This window comes from Numenius arquata, chromosome 2, assembly GCF_964106895.1.
Source record: "Numenius arquata chromosome 2, bNumArq3.hap1.1, whole genome shotgun sequence".
In the NCBI taxonomy this organism is placed as follows: Eukaryota; Metazoa; Chordata; class Aves; order Charadriiformes; family Scolopacidae; genus Numenius; species Numenius arquata.
The window spans coordinates 102,663,149-102,683,453 of record NC_133577.1 but is presented as its reverse complement, the minus strand read 5'-3'; the positions used below and the strand labels follow the sequence as shown (position 1 = coordinate 102,683,453).

At 36.2% G+C, this 20,305-nt stretch overlaps 1 protein-coding gene across 1 annotated transcript in view; it reads left to right on the top strand.

Moving 5' to 3' along the window:
- The window catches only part of DOCK4 (dedicator of cytokinesis 4), a 163,669-nt gene that overhangs the window by 134,277 nt on the left and 9,087 nt on the right, over nucleotides 1-20,305 (top strand). Inside the window, exons 38-52 of the mRNA XM_074167652.1 lie at nucleotides 5-98; nucleotides 1,678-1,826; nucleotides 2,898-2,984; nucleotides 4,611-4,715; nucleotides 7,010-7,151; nucleotides 7,767-7,933; nucleotides 9,225-9,311; nucleotides 11,025-11,201; nucleotides 14,732-14,815; nucleotides 16,649-16,768; nucleotides 17,122-17,243; nucleotides 17,529-17,649; nucleotides 18,169-18,250; nucleotides 18,469-18,578; nucleotides 19,696-19,863. Coding sequence (XP_074023753.1) covers nucleotides 5-98; nucleotides 1,678-1,826; nucleotides 2,898-2,984; nucleotides 4,611-4,715; nucleotides 7,010-7,151; nucleotides 7,767-7,933; nucleotides 9,225-9,311; nucleotides 11,025-11,201; nucleotides 14,732-14,815; nucleotides 16,649-16,768; nucleotides 17,122-17,243; nucleotides 17,529-17,649; nucleotides 18,169-18,250; nucleotides 18,469-18,578; nucleotides 19,696-19,863 — 1,815 coding nt within the window. The remainder of the gene's footprint in view (nucleotides 1-4; nucleotides 99-1,677; nucleotides 1,827-2,897; nucleotides 2,985-4,610; nucleotides 4,716-7,009; nucleotides 7,152-7,766; nucleotides 7,934-9,224; nucleotides 9,312-11,024; nucleotides 11,202-14,731; nucleotides 14,816-16,648; nucleotides 16,769-17,121; nucleotides 17,244-17,528; nucleotides 17,650-18,168; nucleotides 18,251-18,468; nucleotides 18,579-19,695; nucleotides 19,864-20,305) is intronic.

The following is a 20,305-nucleotide window of genomic DNA, read 5'->3' as shown; positions in this document are numbered from 1 at the left end:
GCAGAATTTTTACAAGACTGAACTGAACAAGGAAGAGATGTATATTCGCTATATTCATAAGCTCTATGACCTACATCTGAAAGCACAAAACTTCACAGGTAATTGTGTACAAACTAGAAAAAGATATTTAGGACTGGCTCGTGATTTTTGGTCTTTTGCAAACCCCTATGCTGTATCCTCAGTGCAGAACACACAGACCCAGGGAACAGCTGGGTTTCCTTGCCCAATTAATCTCTCTCAAAACATGGCTGTTTTTCAGCCCCATATCTTTATTTGCTGTGCCGTGTTGAATGTAAATGATTACTGTTGATACACACTAGCAATAAATGTGTGATACGGTCATTCTTCACCCAAGATGAGTAAAGTTTAGAGGAAGTTTTTATAAGTCTATTCTGTAATATCTGTGATTATATACTTTTTTTGTATACATAGCAGTTACGCTGCTGGTTAGCCGTTTGGTGTGGTGTTTTGACACAGCTGTGTTTCAAATCCTAACTTTTAGGTTAGAAAAAGAAAAGAAAGGAAGACCCATATCGCTTACAAATGATGAGACAGACACCCTGAAACCTCTAACCAGTATAGCATTTTGCTGGTGTCTTTCTGAATCTTCACATACCACATTTGTGCTACTATTGTCCAGGATTTCTCAATGTGAATTTAGTGCCAGGACTGGCCATTATCTTTTAAATGAAGAAATTAGAAGATTACGTGCATGGTTGTTGTTTATAAAACATAAAGTGCACTTCATTTAGGTAACTATATGCCATCAATAATTGCTGGAGAAGATAAAATCAGTATCTCTTTAAATTAAAGAATCTTTTTTGCCAAAATATTTAACTGACCCTGTAATACCTCCACTTTTCCCCCAGTGTCTGCAGTTGCAACTGCATGTGTTCAGAATCTCTCCAGAATTTTTTCCTTCTTAAAAGCAGATTAGTTTGCTGGAGGTCACTAGTAAACAGGATACAGGTACCTACTGCCACGGTAAATTTCCTTATGCTTTTCTGCTATCCATAGGAAAGATTCCCACTTGGAATTTCCACAATCCCTTTGCAGTTCATGGTTTTAAAGTGTAGACTAGGTCGCCAGATGTGTTAAGGAGACATTTTAATTTCCTCATGTGACCTGGCAGTAGTGAGTCACAAGAGAGTTTTGATTACCAAGCAGTATCTTTGCCACAGCTGGCTTTTGTGCCAAACTGTTCATTTCCTGATCTTACATAACAGATCTTAATAACTCATTAAGCGATGTTGAGTTCTCTTTACACATTAGATGCTCGTGTGTGTCCAGTTTACCTTCAGCAGTGATATGAACCTAATTTTTTTAATTGTTTTGCTATCCATTATTTTAAACACTGTTTTGCTCAAAAATTATTTCCAGGACTTTGTTATATTTCCTGTGTATTTACTAGTAACAGGTATGATTTTTGCATTCTTTGCCATGGTAGATTCCACAAGACTGATTTTTTTTTTTTTTATTACTTTTTTTTTACCATGAGAGCCTTAAGGAAGAATTGTTTCACACCCGTGGCATTAAGATAGACAGTCTATACTTGAAATAAATCAGTTACCCATTAAAAAGACACATCTCATCAGGAGCATTCACATTTCTGTGTACTTGGTTTGACTGTTTATTTGTTTGGTGTTCATAAGTACCATGCTATAAATTGTCTTGCAGAGGCTGCCTACACGCTCCTGCTGTATGATGAGCTGTTGGAATGGTCTGATCGGCCACTGAGAGAATTCCTCAACTACCCCATGCAAACAGAGTGGCAACGTAAAGAGTGTCTCCATCTGACCATCATTCAAAACTTTGATAGGGGAAAGGTAAAATAGTCCTATTTTAGTGAGTGGATCTCAAAAGGATAGTGTTTTAGGATTCATTTTAGGACATTACTTCCAGGGCTGCAGACCTTTCTCATATAAAGGGGAAGTGTTTGTCATTGCCTGATTAAGCAGTTACTTAGCGACACAGTAGGTTTCTTCTAATCCTGTGTTTGTATCCTAGAAATCCCACACTTACATGTGACAATAATTTGCACTCGTGTAGCAATTCGCTTTGTAACTGTCAAAGCACTTTATAAAAGATAATATAATTTCCCCCCATTTTAATGGTAGTGAAAATGAGCCATATAAAGCTGATGAAATTCACTTAGTGACCAGGTGAGGGAAAAAAATTCAGGGGTCTGGGTTATAAGGACTGTGTTTACACCTTCTAAATCATGTTGCATCTTTTAGAATAGCAATTGCAGAATCTTAAAAAAGGAATGGGTTTTGGGGATCACAGTTCACTGAGAATGTTTATTCTGAATTAAGCAAGAGTAATTATCCCGTAGTCTAAAATTTTATATATACTTTGTGTGATGATTTATGTTGCTGATAAACAAGCAATTCATTGCCATTTTGTGTAGCTAGTGTAATATTCATGTGAGCTGAGTAAATGTAATCAAACTCATGTTGATCATCAGTTTTTTCAAAAAATTCTGTAATCAGGTTATAGAGGTTAACTAATATGGTGCAATAAAATATTTTCCAATCTACAAAAATTAAGGAGGATATGTTAAGTATACAGTTTTAAAATGTAAAAATCATACTGTGTTGAATCAATCTCATATGTAGTATCAAAATAAATATCTATCACTCTTGCAGTGACTTATATTTTGTGCAGCGATAGTCCTGTAAGAATCATTTATTAAATAAGTCTCTAAATATATTTTCGATCCATCAAAGAATTCATCAATATTACTCAGCAGCTATCAGTATTGCTAGTGGACAATATGTTCAAGTATTTTCAGTTCCTGGAAGTACGACTTAGTCTAGAAAGAATAGATCACTAATAAATCACGAATTGTCAAATAGTTGCTTTGAAATTACTGAACATCTTTTACTTGCTTGCAGTGTTGGGAAAATGGCATTATCTTATGCAGGAAAATTGCAGAACAGTATGAGAGCTACTATGACTACAGAAACCTCAGCAAGATGAGGGTAATGTACCTGAGTACTTTTCATCAATCAGAGATTGAAAAGCTTTTTAGTTTGGGTTATAAAATATTATTTAGAAAATTAAATTTGAATGGAATGCTCCTTAGGTTTGGTTTCTACACTTTATTTTTTAGCTTTTTTTTTCTTTCTACGATAAAGATTATAAAAAAGGAGTGTGAGCTTTTTGAAGAGAAATGGGAAAATAAATGATCTTGCAATGTTTGTACCTGTACAGCACCCCTTTTGTGTGCATGCTTATGCAGAAAAACTGTACTACAAATTCACTTTCCATGATTTCCTGTGGTTTATCCAGTCCTTCACTAGGAGCAGCGACGTATCTGCAGTTGTAATTGCGAGCAAAGAGGTTGCAACAAGCAGCATGCACCTTTCCAATTTTTTTTTATTTACTGCTTAAAAATATGGTCTGTTTAATATCATATAACCAAAATGAATCTGTCTTGGCACATTGTTCCTTCCCTCATTTTTCTTAGAACTCTTAAGCTTTGTTTCTTTTTTGATTCTTTCTGATACCGTATTTTAAAGTTTACTCAGTCTTCCCTTTTCTTGTCTGCATCTGATGGATTCGATTTTATATTACAGCTTCCTTTTTAAATTTGCTGTACATGTAGGATGCTTGCTGTTAGGAGGGACTGAAGTATACTTAATCCAGAGCTGCTTAACAGCATGGTGCAAAATTCTCAACACAGAGCTATGTGGCAGGACTCCCTGTGATCTTTATATATCCCAATGGCAGAATCCTTTAAGCAAAAGCAAGCTGAATATCATCATGTGAATAAAATAATTAGTTTATGCATGTTTAATTAATAATGTGTTTTGTGTTTGAATTAGGAAATATCCTTCTACTATATCTGTGCCACCTATGTTAATCCAAAAATGGAGGTGTGGTGATTTCTCACAGCAATATAACTAGGCAGCTATTGATATCCTATACACATTAAATAGCTGTCTGCATTACCTAACATAAAGCTAATACTGAGGGTTTTTTCACAGTATTAAAAACTTATGAACAGAGAATGCTTTGTTGAAATAACATCGGAAAAAGGGGGCTTTGACATTAAGATCACTTTGTGTCAGTGTTTTGAGTGAAATAAAAGCAGGGTGTATCACTCAAAAGTGATGTTAATTGCTATTGTGAGATTTTTAAAGGAACTCACATTAGATGCTTAAATCATTGGAATCTGGTATGATTTAGACACAACTTTTGAATATGGAAACTGGGCTTTGCTGGCTAAACTAACCATATTATTGCCATGTGTTTGGACGATTAACGAATTACTGGATCATATGTTTCAAACTGCATTTCTATTCTATTTTTCATTCAAGAACTATGCATGTTGTCATTAATCAAGTATTTTACCCCTTTGATTTAGGTACTTCATATTTAAAAGCCTTTTTTTTTTTTTAATCCTTGGAAATATTAGGTCATTAAGAGGTATAATTATTTAATCTGATGCATCCAGAGACTTCTAGATGTCCTGTTGCTCAGAGGTGCACTGCAATTCCAGTGCTCCAGAGCAGTGTGCTGAAAGACCCTCCCTTTTGTGACAGCTTAAGGTAAAAATATGTTTTCAAAAAAGAATAATTGCATTTCTTATCAATCTCACCTAGATGATGGAAGCATCTTTGTATGATAAAATTATGGATCAACAGCGTTTGGAGCCAGAATTTTTCAGAGTTGGCTTTTACGGGAAAAAGTTCCCATTCTTCTTGAGAGTAAGTGAATTGAAATTAAACAGAATGGAGTAATTCTGGAATTCATGCTGTCATTCGTAATCACTTTATGTGAGAATTTGATCATACCATATAAAAATTCTTATCCTATGAGGAACAGGGAATGCTTTGTGGTAATTAATGAACTATCCTCGTGTTTTCAGGGTTAAGAAAAGCTGTCTAGTGGAAAGAGAAATGCTAGGGTTTCAGAGTCCCACATAAACTTAAAATTATGTTTACATTGGAAAACATGCACCTATAGTATTCCACAATCCAGCATCTTCTTTTCATGGTAGTTTGTTCCATTTATGCTGTCCTGCTTCTGCTGGTGGTCCCTGAGAATGCTGTCAGAAAAGGTATCTTCAGTAGTGGGACATGAGTAATGTAGCATTTAAGTAATTAGATTCTCAAGTTCCTTTTTTTTTCTTTTTTTTTGAATGACTTAGAAATTCAACATGCCGAGTTTCATTGATTATCAGTGTACTAAATCTGACAAGATATATAAAGTTACCCTTGAACATTAATCTTGGATTCTGAAGTTACCGAAGTGCCTTTGAAAATGTCAGTTGTGTTTATCCTGTTCCCCTCTTCCCCAGTCTGCAGCGGTTTAGCTGCATTGACTGTCACCTTGGGAAGGGAACAGAATCCGTCTTATTCAGGGAGCCGCTACAGTTGTAATCCAAGCCCCTCTTCTTATGGTAATTCAAATAAGTGATGAAGGAACTTTCTCTGTGTGTTGGACGCCTAAAAAACCTAATTTTTCTTTGCCTTTGGGGTGGGGAAAATGATGAATTCCAAACAGTAAATATAGCAGGAAACTCTCCCCTTAAAAGCAATGCACAAAAAAATTCTGATGGGCATGTACTTTTTGATATTACCTAGTAGTCAACTGAATATACCATCTGTATAAACCAATTGGAAAATATTAATTAGAAAGAATGTAATGTTTAGATTACTAAAAATGCCTCAAATGATGAAGTGAAAAGAACTGGGAAAAGTTACACAATGATGCAGTATTTTCAGACCTGTAGGTCTTTTGCTGCTTATGCATCTGCCCAGGAAGTATTTATGCATTTACCAAGTTAAATGTACGTAGCACAGATTTATTCTTGCAGCACCAGTGAGGAACACCTCAAAACTTAATACATTTTATTTATTTATTTATTTATTCTTACAGCAAAGCAGTTTGTAACTCCTTTAAACAGTCTGGTTGTGTTTGCTACAGAAGGAATAAAGAATAAAGCTGCAGAATAAAGCTTTCACATTTTAATTTTTAGTTGCACAATAACACTCTTGCAGTTGATTTCTTGTAGCAATTCCCATGAAAGCCCAGGCCCTCAGAATTCAATGCTTCCTGTCTCTGTTGTCAAGATACTATGAAGACAACTGTTTCTGTCTAAACCTGCTTCAAGAGGAACACATTAGCAATGACTTTTTAGAATTTTCTAATATAGATTTTAACAGTGGCTTTAGAAAAATGGTTAAGATATTGCCTAATTTCAAATGTGTGCAAGCAGAATCAAACCAAAAAGTGCTGTCAGCTGCTACAGGAAGCCCTCGGCACCACCACGGTCGGTGACTAGTTCCAACAGTTACTCCAAGTCCAGGCATATCGTGTTTAATGTAGGTTCTATGTTCTATCTCTATTGATGTTGTACAATCTCAGGAAAATAAAAGTTCATAGTGGGCATCCAGGTAAAAGAAACTGTCTTGGAGCCAGGAGTATTGTTTTACTTCATATTGCAAAAATGGGATAATTTTAATTTACCAGGCTGATAATTCGTGGTCATTTACAGGATAAGGCAAATTGAATGCATTCTACCATTTTCTTATGCATTGATTTTCTTCAGAACTGTATAACTTCAAAGCAAAGTTCCCTAGTTCCTCAAGGAAAGGACTTTCATTTAATTGTCTTAACTGTCTCTTGCATTGTATTTTTTTTTTTACATATTTTATACAACCTGATATGATATGTTTTGTTAGTTACATACTTTAATCCAATAAAAACAATTTCTCCCTTCAGATTTTTATTAAAGCTTTAAGTATAATAATTTGATTTTTCCACACTTTTGAAAAAACTTACTTTATATTGTAAAATTTCCTTCTTCTAAGTAACTTGCTCTTTCTAGATTTCTTATTTTCATTATTTCCTTTTGTTTCTTATTTTTTCTTTCTTAAAATGATGTAAAAATTGCCCAGAATGTCTATATTTAAGAGCATATGTTTAGATCTGTCTAATGATACCAAATTATTTTCACATAACTTGCTCTTGTGGTTTTTTTTCTTCTTCTGCTCAGAATAAGGAATTTGTTTGCCGAGGACATGACTATGAAAGGCTGGAGGCCTTCCAGCAGCGAATGTTGAATGAGTTCCCACATGCCATTGCTATGCAACATGCTAATCAGCCAGATGAGACCATCTTTCAGGCAGAAGCACAGTGTATCCACATAATCACAAACCCATACACTACAGTTACATCTTTCATGCTTTTAAAAACGTAGGTACACCTATAGCCAATTTCAATCACAATGTGCCTCCACTGCAATAAATGGTAGGTTAGAATTCCTCTGCAATTTGTCCCAGTCACTCCATTATGTTTGGATTTTTTTTTTTTGTAATTGTTGATTTTATTTAAAAATTCCTTGACAGGTTATTAAGACTGTTATGTTAGCCAAAAATACTTGTAGAACTATCACTGCTGTGATAATAGTGTGTTAGTTCAAGTTACAGTATTTCAAGTTCTTACAATACAGCATAATTTTAGCATGGTATGACATATTGTATCTAAGAGTATATTTAATTAAATCCCTTTATTCCTTGTACTATTCCATGTAAGTAGCTCTATTTCAAAAATAAACACAAAATTTTCAACAAAACATTACAAAGAAAGCCCAAGCTATCAAAAAATTTCTAAGGTTTCTTTCCCAAGCCATTAATAACCTAGAAGTATCTCATGATAAACACTTTTTAAAGAGCTTTTCTTCTGTCATGCTTCAGGAGTCAATATGCTTTGCTAATTTGACTGAAGGGATAGCCTTAACTCTTTACATACAGATTTGCAGATTTATGCAGTGACACCAATTCCAGAAAATCAGGAAGTCCTGCAGAGAGATGGCATTCCTGATAACATCAAGAGCTTTTACAAAGTAAATCACATCTGGCGATTCCGATATGACAGGCCATTTCACAAAGGGACCAAGGACAAGGAAAATGAATTCAAGGTAAATTACCATGCACTTTCCCAAACTGCTGGACCTACGGATTTACTTGTAACATCAACAATAGTTCTGATATTGAAACACCATCTACAGTTGTGTTACTCAACTGAAGTGTGGTATAACAAATTCTCTAGAGGAGATGGTAGCTCAGGTTTGACTATTTTGCTCCTCATTTTAATTAAAATAATATGAAAAATATATGGGAATATGGGAGAAAAAAGTACCCATTTGTTTTCGCATCAGTGATATAAAGAAGGCAGAACTGGAGACAGCAGAGCAGCCTCCAGAGAAGTTTATAAAGCAGATGGAAAAAATGGTTAAGTAGGTAATCTGGGGTATGGATAGGATTGCCAAAAATTATCTCTCCCTAGAGGAAGGGAGAGACATTTTTGACTAAACTGCAGCAAAATGTTCTCTTCCTGTTATATCAAGACTAAAAAGTACCTCTGAACTTAGAGATTGTCTCAGAAAAGAGAAATAGTTCCTTCCCTAATAGGTAAGTAATTTCTGTTCCTCCTAATAAAAATGTCACTCTGAAAATTCATCTCACATTCTTCTGGTTTAATTTGAATTCTGACCCATGAGAAAAATCCTGACACAGAATATACTCTGGTATTCAGACACACGAAGAGAATTATCCCATTATAATTTTGTTATAAAGTTAGAGGAAAGAACTGTAAGGGTAACAAATCTTCTAAATTAAGTCACTGTTGTCTAATTCAAGCTTAAGACTTTATTTTAATTGTACAGCTTATATATATTTTGTGTAAGTGATACCATATGTGTCGATTAGTCATTTTACAAACCTCTTGCACAAAGTGTTTAACAGTAGTATATTTGAGTATTGCATCAGCCATGCATTGTGGAACCTCAGACAGGACTTCACAGAGGAGTCACTCTGTGTCATCTGTGTCTGGTCTCTCTGTGTGATCTGTAAGTTGTTCTGCTTCTGAACTCTCCCCCTTCTTGGATGTTATCTTGGAAAGGAAATGTTAAAATGCTAATTTAGTTGTGAGTGATTTTTGGAGATTAGGGGACAACATATAACATAGAATAATACTATGTTTAAGTGTGAAGAATCAGCAGAAATACTGCTTACTAGTAGGTCCTAGAAAGTAAGGAGAAAAGTGAATGCCACAGGCTTCTGGGGTAGACATTTCAGTAGAAATTTGGATGTTAATACTTTTTTAATGTATACTGTTACTTAAATGAAAGTATTCATAAAGAAAACTGGGAATAATTAAGAAAACTGTAGAGGCAAATTAGGGAAATAAATTTGTTTTCTATATTGTAGAGTCTATGGGTGGAGAGAACCACTCTGATCTTGGTGCAGAGTTTACCTGGAATATCTCGCTGGTTTGAAGTGGAAAAACGTGAAGTAGTGAGTATGAGACTGATTGCAGTACTTACTGTGGGTTGGTTTACTTCCTTATCCATATGTTCTTTGATTTATTTATAAGATTTATTACCACATGTAATTTCTTTGATCGAGTTTTCAAGCTGGGTACAACAAATTTATTTACAAAGTATTTTCAGTTGTCTGGCTTCTTTTATCTTGAAAAGTATTATTAAGAACCACCCATTATGATTCATTCAAATAGTTGAGGAACGAAGTTGAGAACAATAATGGGCAGCCAAAGGCAACATTTAATGTCAGCAAATTACTTTCTTAAAACTCAGCACGAAGTAACGTTTAATACTTAGAATATCTATAGCTTAACATATCTTTCAGTATTCTTGAAAAGTAAACATTCTCCTAGTTCCTGTGCTATAATAAACACCATGTGGGTATGTCTCTGTGTCTGCCTGGAGTTCTGTTGAAGTTCCCGGGTCTCAGCATGGGCAGGGAAGTGTGCCTATGCAGAACCTGTAGCAACAGGGTCTAATGTAGCAATCTGGTACTGACACATTGTAATTTCCTCTCCTTCCTTCTTGTTATATTTCTTAGAAAATCGTTAAATACCTTTCAAATGTATTTGGAGGATTGCTCCTCATGTAAAGATCTCTAAATAATTGATCAGTTGTTGAACCCAGGAGTATAACATCTGTAACTATTTTCCTTCCTGTCAAAGCCAATCTTACAATAGTCCCATTAAATATAGGGATACCATTGTACAACGGATTTTCTCTAAAACTCTATTGTGTTTTTCTTTTATAATAGCAACAAAATGTCATTCTTTCACCATCCTCATATTCTCCTGTAAAAAAAAAATAAATTAAAAAATAATGGAATTTAGTAAAAATCAAAAAATTGTGTGTGACGAGAAATTTTGTTGGTTGACTCCTACTGAGTTGTTACTAGGTTCATATGACCCCTACTATGAAGTTCCTCAGATTACTATCATGTTACCATTATAGTCACCATTTCCAAAAGTTAACCTAATAGTTTTTCCTGGGCGTGTAGTAGATCATGACTCAGATTTGTGCTTGTATGTTTTGGTAAAATATGGCAATTGCCGGCCTGTACTCTTCCCATGGCTTAGCTTTTCACTTTTCCTGCAGTTTGTGCTACCTGGGAGAAAAGCTTCCTCACCCTCCAGAGAGGACAGGCACATCCTGCTCAAGGACTGCCCTTGACTATAACTTGATTATCATCTTAGCTCAGAGCTTACATTCAAACTCTTCATCCTTAATGTCTAATTGTTGACTTCACTGTGGGTGGGGGAACTAACTCGCCCATACTTAAGCTCTGGTCTGTGCACTTAAGCATGTTAAAGCTCTCCCTGACCTGAAGCCCAATTTAGGTAAAGTTACCAAGGACAGTTATGCCCTGAATTCCAAGAGTTCCACCACACTGAAGTGTGTGAGTGTTTTGCAGCAAGGGCTGAGTATCTCTCAAGGTCAGATAATCAATCTACAAGAGAGGGACAGTTGTCTATTTTGGTCCTTGGTTACGTGATAAAATTAATTCTCTCTGTGCTCACAGTGTACACTCAGAGAATGTAGCCCAGGTGAGAAGAACTTTTTCTGCCCCAATACTCTAGAACATTGAATAACTTCATTTTCCTTTAAGAAATCAAAAATTACCTTTAATATATTTCATCATTCAACTGAAGATTAAGTGTGTTTGCAATGTTCCTCACTCCCCTTTCAGGTGGAAATGAGTCCCCTTGAGAATGCTATTGAAGTCTTAGAAAATAAGAACCAGCAGCTGAGAACACTGATTACTCAGTGTCAGACTCGACAGATGCAAAATATTAACCCTCTCACAATGTGTCTAAATGGGGTCATTGATGCAGCAGTTAATGGTGGAGTTGCTAGATACCAAGAGGTAAGCAATTTATTTTCTGTTTATTAAAAATCTGTCATAAGTCAGTTTCTTACTTATTCTTTCTCTCTACAGATACTGCTCCTCTGTATGAATTGAGGACAGAAATATATCAATATTAATTTTAATTATACCTATATTGCACTTTTTTTGTGAGGTGATGTTAAATATGCATAGTTTTAGTGAAACAACCGTTTTGCTACAGATAGTCCCAAAAATGAGTTGATTCACAATTACCTTGCATTCTTTAGAGGCTTGTTTTGGAATTTTTAATGAAATAGTTAATTGTAACTATATTATTATAATATATTCCCTCCTCCCTGCTCTTCTAGGTCAGGAGCTACTGCTGGCCGCCCACCAAATTTAATTTTGTGTGCTGACATTTTAATTTTAAGATATATATATATGCACACAAAATTCTTAACAAGAAATGTATTTTCTTGAAGAATCATATTTTTCTAGATCCTTCTTCTTTCTCTTCTCCAGGTTTTTAAGGAATGGTATTTTCTGGAAAATCTAGTAAGAAATAATAGTTATTAAGAATTAAATTAAGAAATATCTAACACTGGATTTGTTCCCAAAGTTTTTCCTCATTATCATCTCTGGATCACCCTAGAAGAACCTTAAATGTGCTGTATTTCCACAAAGTTCTGTGGCATTTTTGAAACCACAGTAAAAGGAAAGGAAGGATATTTGTTTCAGCCCGGCTTGATCTTCCTCTTTCTCCTAATAGTCTTATGAATCTTCTGGTTGTTCCTTTTGCATTGAAAGCGTCAAGCTGAATAACATTCTGTCCACTTTTCTCAAAGGCTGCAGGATTTGGCGTTCACTCAACAGTGTTAAATTTGATAAAACTGCGTCTAAATTAAACTACAAGAAACTGAGTCCACTATAGTGTTAGAATCTGTCATCAAAACTGCAACGTTATGAAAATTGTGAGACTAAACCGAAGCAATAGCATGTTTGATGTTTCCCAGCTGCCTTTAAACAAAACTGTTTAGCATAGTAAAGCCCCACGAAGAGAGTCCCTTGAGAAATACAGTCATGTCAGAGCTATGTCTGGTTGGAATTAACAGTGCCAGAGCCAGTGTGGTGTCTCTGCATAGCTTTCCATTCTTCATGAGCGTATTAAGGGTTCTAGCTTGCTCCTTTCATATTGTTCTTAGCTGCAATTCTTGATCTCCTACACTGCCTTCATGTTTCTGTTACCTTTTGTTGTCCTCTCCCTCCCTCTCTTGCTATATATCTAAAGTATGACTTTTCATCAGTTTCAATTGTAAACACCAAAGCTGATAGCAAGAGTTGTGAGATCTAGTTGTTGGGTTGGTTTGGGTTTTTTTTCTATTTCATCCTCCTTCTCGTTGCATGTCCCTTTTTGAGTCTTTATGTGTCTTCCTGCTGCTTTGCCACTTCTTATCTTCTACCTTCCTTCTTTTCCTCTTCTACGTAAATGTTTTTCTCTGCCTGCTTCACTTGCTTTTGCCTTCTGCCCTATACAAAGCTCAAAACTCAGTCAATCTTGGAGCATATGTGGTCTTGAGGTAAGCATGACCATGTCTTTACAAGTATCCTTCTTCCCTTCAGGCAAGACCCAGCAAATAACATCCTCTGGCCAGCTGCTGCCTCCTTTTTTCCTTTTTTCCCTTTTGTTTCCTTTCCTTTTTTCCCTTTTGTTTCCTTTCCTTTTTTCCCTTTTGTTTCCTTTTTTCCTTCTCTGCTGATGGGCTAAAAAGCAGCTATCTCTAATTATTCAGCACTTCAGCCAGTATTGCATGTGTTAAAGCTGCACTTTCACTGGTTTCAATACGGGAACAGATTCCAGGAAAATCTACAAAGTAACAGTTACTACATAGCACCTTACTGTGTGCTAAAAAATGGCTGTAGACTGAACCACTGATTTTTTTAAAATTTTTCTGAACACTGCTGGAAGTCTGTTTTGTGCCCACTAACACCTCTCAAACTGCGTTTTTTAGTATAACTTACAGGTTTTTTTAGCTCCGTTATGTGTTCTAGAAGAGTAGAGGTGCTTTCATGATTAATTACGGGAAACCACTGTTTCCAAGAATGCTACTGAATTTAGTCAAATTCTGATTATTTTTTTCCTCTAAAGTACTGGTGATTTTGTTTGAAGTTAGATTATTACATCTCTGACTCGTATTACAGATCTGTGTAAATCTCAGCCCCAAACCACTGGGACAACACCTGCCTGGTATTGAAAGAACATTAAGCTTGTAGCTGAGGGGAAAAAAAACATCAGCTGGCAGAAGTTTGGGATTTGGGATTTTATCAAGTATCAGAGGGTTCCTTTTAACAATTCAAACATGAATTCTTATAAGTCTACTTATCTGCAGTGAAAGCACTGTGTGAAATAAATGTTCTTCATTACAGTATCAGCATTTTCTAGACAGGTCTCAGCACTTTCTTGTTACAGGTTGCCACAGCATGAAATTTTGGAACTGAATCAGAGGAAGGGGTATATTTATCTCCAGCTCCACTGGTCCCCACCATATTTACTAATGAGTTCCACATAGCAAAGGTTTTAACAGCTAAAGCTGGGTGGAGAACCTTGTAAGAAGTATGCGATGGAAATGCTAAGACAGGTGCAAAAGGAAAACATGGCACAGGGCAGCCACTGTTATCCTCTCAACTCTATGGATAGAAATCCATGTGTATGTATAGGTATGCGTACAGAGACTTTTTGTGACAAGTGCATTTTTAAGAAGGTCTAGAAATCTCTCAGCTGAGCAGCTGGGCATTTTCTTTACAGAATAGTGTCAAGAATTTTTGTAAATTCAATATAATCCCCTTGCAGATTAGGATAGGTGCTATGTTAAGAAAGATGCAGTTGTGAACAAACAGGGGAGTGCTACGTCCAGGCCACTACTGGTGAGTAAAATGACTTTGGGGTACTGTGACTGGTACAATTTGAGCATTGGAGATGGAGTGGAAAGTCATATAAGTTCCTGAACACACCTGGATGTTGGTCAGATGCTCCTGAAGTGAAAAGTGTGACTTTTTGACATCAATGTCACTGTGAGTTCTTTAAAACATTATTTATATTAAGAGTGAGTAAGAAGATAATGTCACAGCTCCCATACATAAATAGCATACAATTCCACACTGTTCTTAAGATATCTTTATATTTAAGGGATAATGAAGCTCCTAGTATGAAAAGACAAGAAAATCTGTGTGTCTCTAATAATTTGAAACTCCTATGTCACAATTTACAGGGAAGAGACATTTGGTTCAGGTGACCTGTGTTTGGTTTTAACTCTGATTTGCAAATTTCCAAATTTGATTCAGGATCTGTCTTGGATATTGAACAACTGGTAAATTCCACACAGGAGTGGCTACATTTTATTTGCCCATAGTCTCCACCAATGCATATGTGAATATTTATTTAGCATTTATTATCCTCTGTTGCAGTAGAAAGGAGCCTTTGTTTCAAAAATATCACGTAGAAACTTGTTTAAAAAAAAAAAATTATGTGCTTTTACTCACTTTATGGTACTTTGTGATTTTATTCTGCTTAGGCATTCTTTATCAAAGAATACATCCTGAACCATCCAGAGGATGGAGAGAAGATCGCACGCTTGAGAGAGCTGATGCTTGAGCAGGTAAAGTGGGGAAGAGACTGACTAGGTGGCCTGCTCAGTTGTTCTAGCTAAAAGTGTCCCAAAATAAAATATAAAATTTCAGAGGTTAATAATTGCCCAGTGGTATTCAGTATTTTCTGAATTAGATTCCAAGTAGACAGCAACTTCCTATACAAGCAGGTTTCTGGGTCATGTTAATGATTTTTCCCTAGACCTTTGCATCATCATCTTAATCACTTCAAACTATTCCAAATTAAAGGTTGCATGAGAGGCAAGATTTTGTCTTGGGATGATCATATGCAAATATTTGAACAACATATTTTACCACTACTACAGAATAAACATTATCTAATTGAAAAATTTGATGGCTTCAGCAAATATTTGTGTGACATATTCTACCACTACTACAGAACAAACACTTTCACTACGATATTTTGCATAAGAGGAAAAAAGTAAAAAAAAATCTTATTAATGGAAGATATCTAATAATAATTGCCAAAGTAGCTAGGCAATAAAATAAACACCAAGTTATAAAATTAAACAGGTGAGTATCCTACACACTGTATGATTTTTGTATTCTTTCTTCATTTACTTATGAGACAGCGATCTACCAGCCTCAGATATGAAGTGTCTCCATTTGGAAATGCTGAAAAACAAGTGATTACTAAGTATTTCAGCTTTTTAAGCTGACATTTACCTATCTTTGTTCTATGCAGCATGTTGAAATTTCAAACTTTATTGCCAGCTTGGGATAAAGAGGTCAGACTATTGGAATTTGGCAAGATGGAAATTCCATTTTTCATCAGCATTGTAGTATCTTTTGGTCAGATCAGCTGAAGGACAGATCCTCAGACAGTATAAATCAGAATAGGTTCACTGAGCTCACTTTCATTTCATTTAGATAATGTAGAGTAATTTACATTGCAGTTTCGGGTTTTCAAGCCTAACCCTAACAGTTTAAAACTGGAGTTAAGAACTTCCTATGACAAAATTCCAAAGTGAATTCCAAGCGATACCAGTTAAACCCTGTCTGGCACCCAGAGATGATTTAACAGACAGCAAGGAGCGTTGGGAAGGGCCAGGGTGGCGGTGTGTGTGCAGATGGATGTGCTGCAGTCCTGATCTTGGGTCAGTGATGCTGCGCAGCTGCGTGCCCGCTCACAGCCTGCCTGGAAACGTCAGCGAGCAGCTCCCATCCAAAGGTATTACAGCATAGCATAGCTATTTTGTTTTTATCTGATTCCTCATGTAACCAGTTCAGTATTTTAAATGCCTGTGACCAAATTTGAGCAAGATTAGAGTTTTAGCAATGTTACTCTGAAGCCTGTCATGCCTTGCATCAAGAATATACATAAAGCCACTGCTTACTGAGGTCTCTGGGGAGTTGGAATAGGAAAGGGAACCATGGACTTCATTGAAAATATATTACAGGGTCTCTGGTGGATGTGGCCACTGCTGTTGTTTCATGCTTTTTATAACTGTTCTTGTAGAAAATGGCTTTCATTTAGAGTTCACAACTGCTCCTTTGTAAAGTTGCATTTAGACAGATTTTTCACTGCGTTATCCATAGATATCCACTACGTTTTATATTAGAATTAAATTCACATAGGCCGAATCTTTGAGAAAGTTGAATAGTAAAATGGGAAGAGACACAAATCCTCTTGGGTATTACTGGTTTTGGTCTTAGGCCTTGTTTGATTACAGGTCTGTCAGGGATTTAGATAGATGCTTTTAATACAATGTGCATTTTTTGACCTTTTTTTTTTTATTATTAGTATCACAATTGATGACAAAAGCTTAAAGAAAGTGGATCAAAAATATATTTTCCCCTTTTTCCTCCTGTCTCTTCTGCAGGCCCAGATTCTAGAATTTGGCTTGGCGGTGCATGAGAAGGTAGTGCCGCAGGACATGAGGCCGTTGCACAAAAAGCTGGTGGATCAGTTCTTTGTGATGAAGTCAAGCTTGGGAATACAGGTACGTGAGCAGGTGCATGGGTAAATCAGACCATTCGGCTGCAGTAAGGGGTGTTTAATTTTCCTAAGCAACAAACAGTGACATCTTCTGGTTGTTTGTCCACATTACATCTTGTAGCTTTCTTAACAGTACCACATAGCGAAGCGAAAATTAACTTTCCGTACAGTGCAGAGAAAATAGTCACATTTTACTAAAGAGAAACTATCATCAGCAAAAATTTAAAATATTTTTCTTACTAACAATAAAGCTGATCCAAAATGCAGATATAACTATTCAAATGTGTATCTGTATCTTACAAAATGCTTATTGATACAATGTTCATTTTAATTAATCTTCTTTTAACAATTCGCCAGGAATTTTCTGCCTGTGTACAAGCTAGTCCTATTCATTTCCCAAATGGAAGTCCTCGTGTATGCCGAAATTCCATACCTGTTTCTATGAGCCCTGATGGTGCCAGGGTAATACCACGACGCAGGCAAGTTAAAATACTAGAAATTGATAGATTTTGTAACTCACAGATGACCCATAAAATACTTTTATTGTGTGCTCGCTTCCTCATATAGTCCACCTGAAGTATCTTCAGTCATGAATAGCTGATATCTATTTTCTCTCTTTCTCCCTCTCTTCCTCTCCACCTCCCTGCCCCCCCAATAAATCCAAATCAAACTGTGGAGATTAATAAACACTTGCTGTTTTCACATGAAAAATTATGATTGGCAACTAGAGTTAACCATTTTTTATTTCATTAATCTTCTGATAGTCCCTTGAGTTACCCAGCTGTCAATCGGTATTCATCCTCATCGCTGTCATCCCAAGCTTCTGCTGAAGTCAGCAATATCACTGGGCAATCAGAAAGCTCCGATGAAGTTTTTAACATGCAGGTATAAATTATTGTCATTCTTCAAACTAAACAGTCTTTCTTACAAGGCAATTTACTAAATTAATGCTTCTGTTATTTCATTCATAAATCTCAAAGTTATTGCTGATACTTCTTTTAAAAAACAAATCTTTAAATGGGCTGTTAACCTCCTTAACCTAGAAAGAACATTTTTTTCATGTAACTGTTCCTTCTTCTTTAACTAAGAGTATGCATTTTTTTACGAAAGTAGTAACCAGCAATGCACTATGATGCAGTCATCTGTATTACATAGACTTTTCTATCCAGTTGTTACAGTTGTAACCATTTTAATACATTAATTACATTTCTATTCATTTGATATTTTACTACATCTTTGTGTAGTTACATTAATGCTCTTTGTACTGGTTTGCTATTTTGAAACACTAAGAAGCTTGTCTAACAACTTACAGGTTCTTCGGTTTAGTGCAAAGTACGTTATAAATTTTTGTTTTCCGAACCAGTAAGTGTGATGTGGTAACAACAGCATCTCTTCTATACACAGCCTAGTCCGTCTACCTCAAGCCTGAGTTCTACTCATTCTGCTTCACCTAATGTGACCAGTTCTGCTCCATCCAGTGCCAGAGGTCAGTGCTCGTCTACTGTGGTAAACCATTTTAAATGATTCTTGATACATTACACAGCTGAATTTCTGCATGATATCAATAGTCAGACATCAAATTTAGCCAACTGTTTGAGGATATATGAATTATTGGGGACAGGCAATTTCTTTGTCATAAGCACAGAATTGAAATGTCTGGGTTTCACTACATAAATTTAATCACTTGACCCATTTATATTCTAGCATCCCCTCTGTTGTCTGACAAACATAAGCATTCACGAGAAAACTCTTGCCTGTCCCCCAGAGAGAGACCCTGCAGTGCCATCTACCCTACTCCTTCGGAAGCCTCGCAGGTAGGAAGCTTGTTGGGAGGCCTCTGAACACAACTAACTAAGAAGATGATAACGGCGCTTCTTGAACTTTTGGCAGATTCAGTGTCTGTTCACTGCTGTTAATTGTCAAGGATTTTTTTTATTTTTATAAGCAAATACTCTGAAATATTTTACATGAAATAGATGTGAATAGAATATATGGTGCTTGACCACATTTCTGCTTGCTTTGTCTAGGTTTAGAGCTGTTTTTTGATATTTACTCACTGCAGCGAGAGAGATGCAAAGACTTACCAGATGATACAGCCTGCTTGTGTGAAACAGCAGCGTTTGTTCAATCTAGGAAAGAAGAAAGAATGAAAAACTGTTATCACGGCAGTTGTCCATGTTGACCTCCCTTTTATTTCTTCTGAAATAGCTAATCCTAGCCACTGTGGGATAACAACCCACTCTATGTGGCAATTCCTATTTTTCAACGTAATTTCAGAAAAAAAAAGACATTTTGTTACTCCAGAGAAAAAAAATCAGTTGTGTTTTTACCTTAAAATTACTGTTATGTAGGTCTGTATGAAATTTGTATCTTTTGAATTGTCTGAAATGCAAAATAGGCATTGTAAGCTGGCCAATTTTGAATCCTTATTTCATCTTTCTTTCTTAATGCACCTACTTTTCTAAAGTGCTTTCCTTTAACACAGTTGCTGCTTTAATCTGTGCCATCACGCAATGCACCTCTTGCTGAAGCCAAGAAAGACAAGAACATAAGTACAGTGTAAAGGCTTTCCTCTCAACACTCATTTCCACCAGAAATTTTGCCTCTGATAAAGAACACCTTGGTAGTCCAGGATCCTTTATTTTAGAAACGATTTGTTGGTTGTCCCTTGCTTCTTCACTTATTGAATTGGCTCTTGATTTAATTTTTCCCTCTTTTCTGTTTAAGTCCTCATGCTGCTTAGGAAGTAATACTGAGGCTTAGCCAGACTTAAGGGCAGTTCTTGGGAACGACTTGCTGATATATCTACTGGGCGCTTTCTCAGTGATAGCAGAGCCAAACAAACATACAGGAAAGACCAGGAGATATTCTTTAAATAAAGCGGTTTTACAGTTTGCCGCAAAGAAAAAATTATCCCATTTTTGCTCCCAGACTACAAACTCTTGCTTTGCCAAGTGGAATGCGACTTCTATCCCCCACTCTACCCGAGATTCGATAAGGGAGGCTGAGGAGCTCGTAGGCCCAGTCTCCACTCTCTCTGAGACTCGCCCGACAGGAAAATCTCCCAATCTGTCTCTACCCTCAGTGTCCCAAGATAGGGTAAGTAGAAAATTATCTTGCTCGTACAGTGAAGTATGTTTCAAACGTGAGAAGGTCTGACAGTTTCTTTCTGCCTTCATAACCATAAATGAGGATATATCTTTCTGGGGAAAGGTGCAATTTCTTTCTCTTGCTCTATTCCCCAAGCAGTAAAAATGGACTGATCAGAAACAAAATTCTGTCTCTCTGCCTTCTGATTAAGAAGAGGAAAAGAAAATCTCAGCACAATTATAAGGAGATATCTTAGAGATACCTGTAACTCTCATTAGAATTTAGATGCCTAAACTGTTTGTCGTCCTTTCTCTTTTCATTCTACCACCAGTTAACTTCAACGGTCTTGGCTGGAGCTTCACACTAAGTTAATGAGGAAAGGATCACCCATTTATGAATGTCTTTGTAACACCTTAATGAATGTAATTTTCACAATAGTTTTTTCAACTGG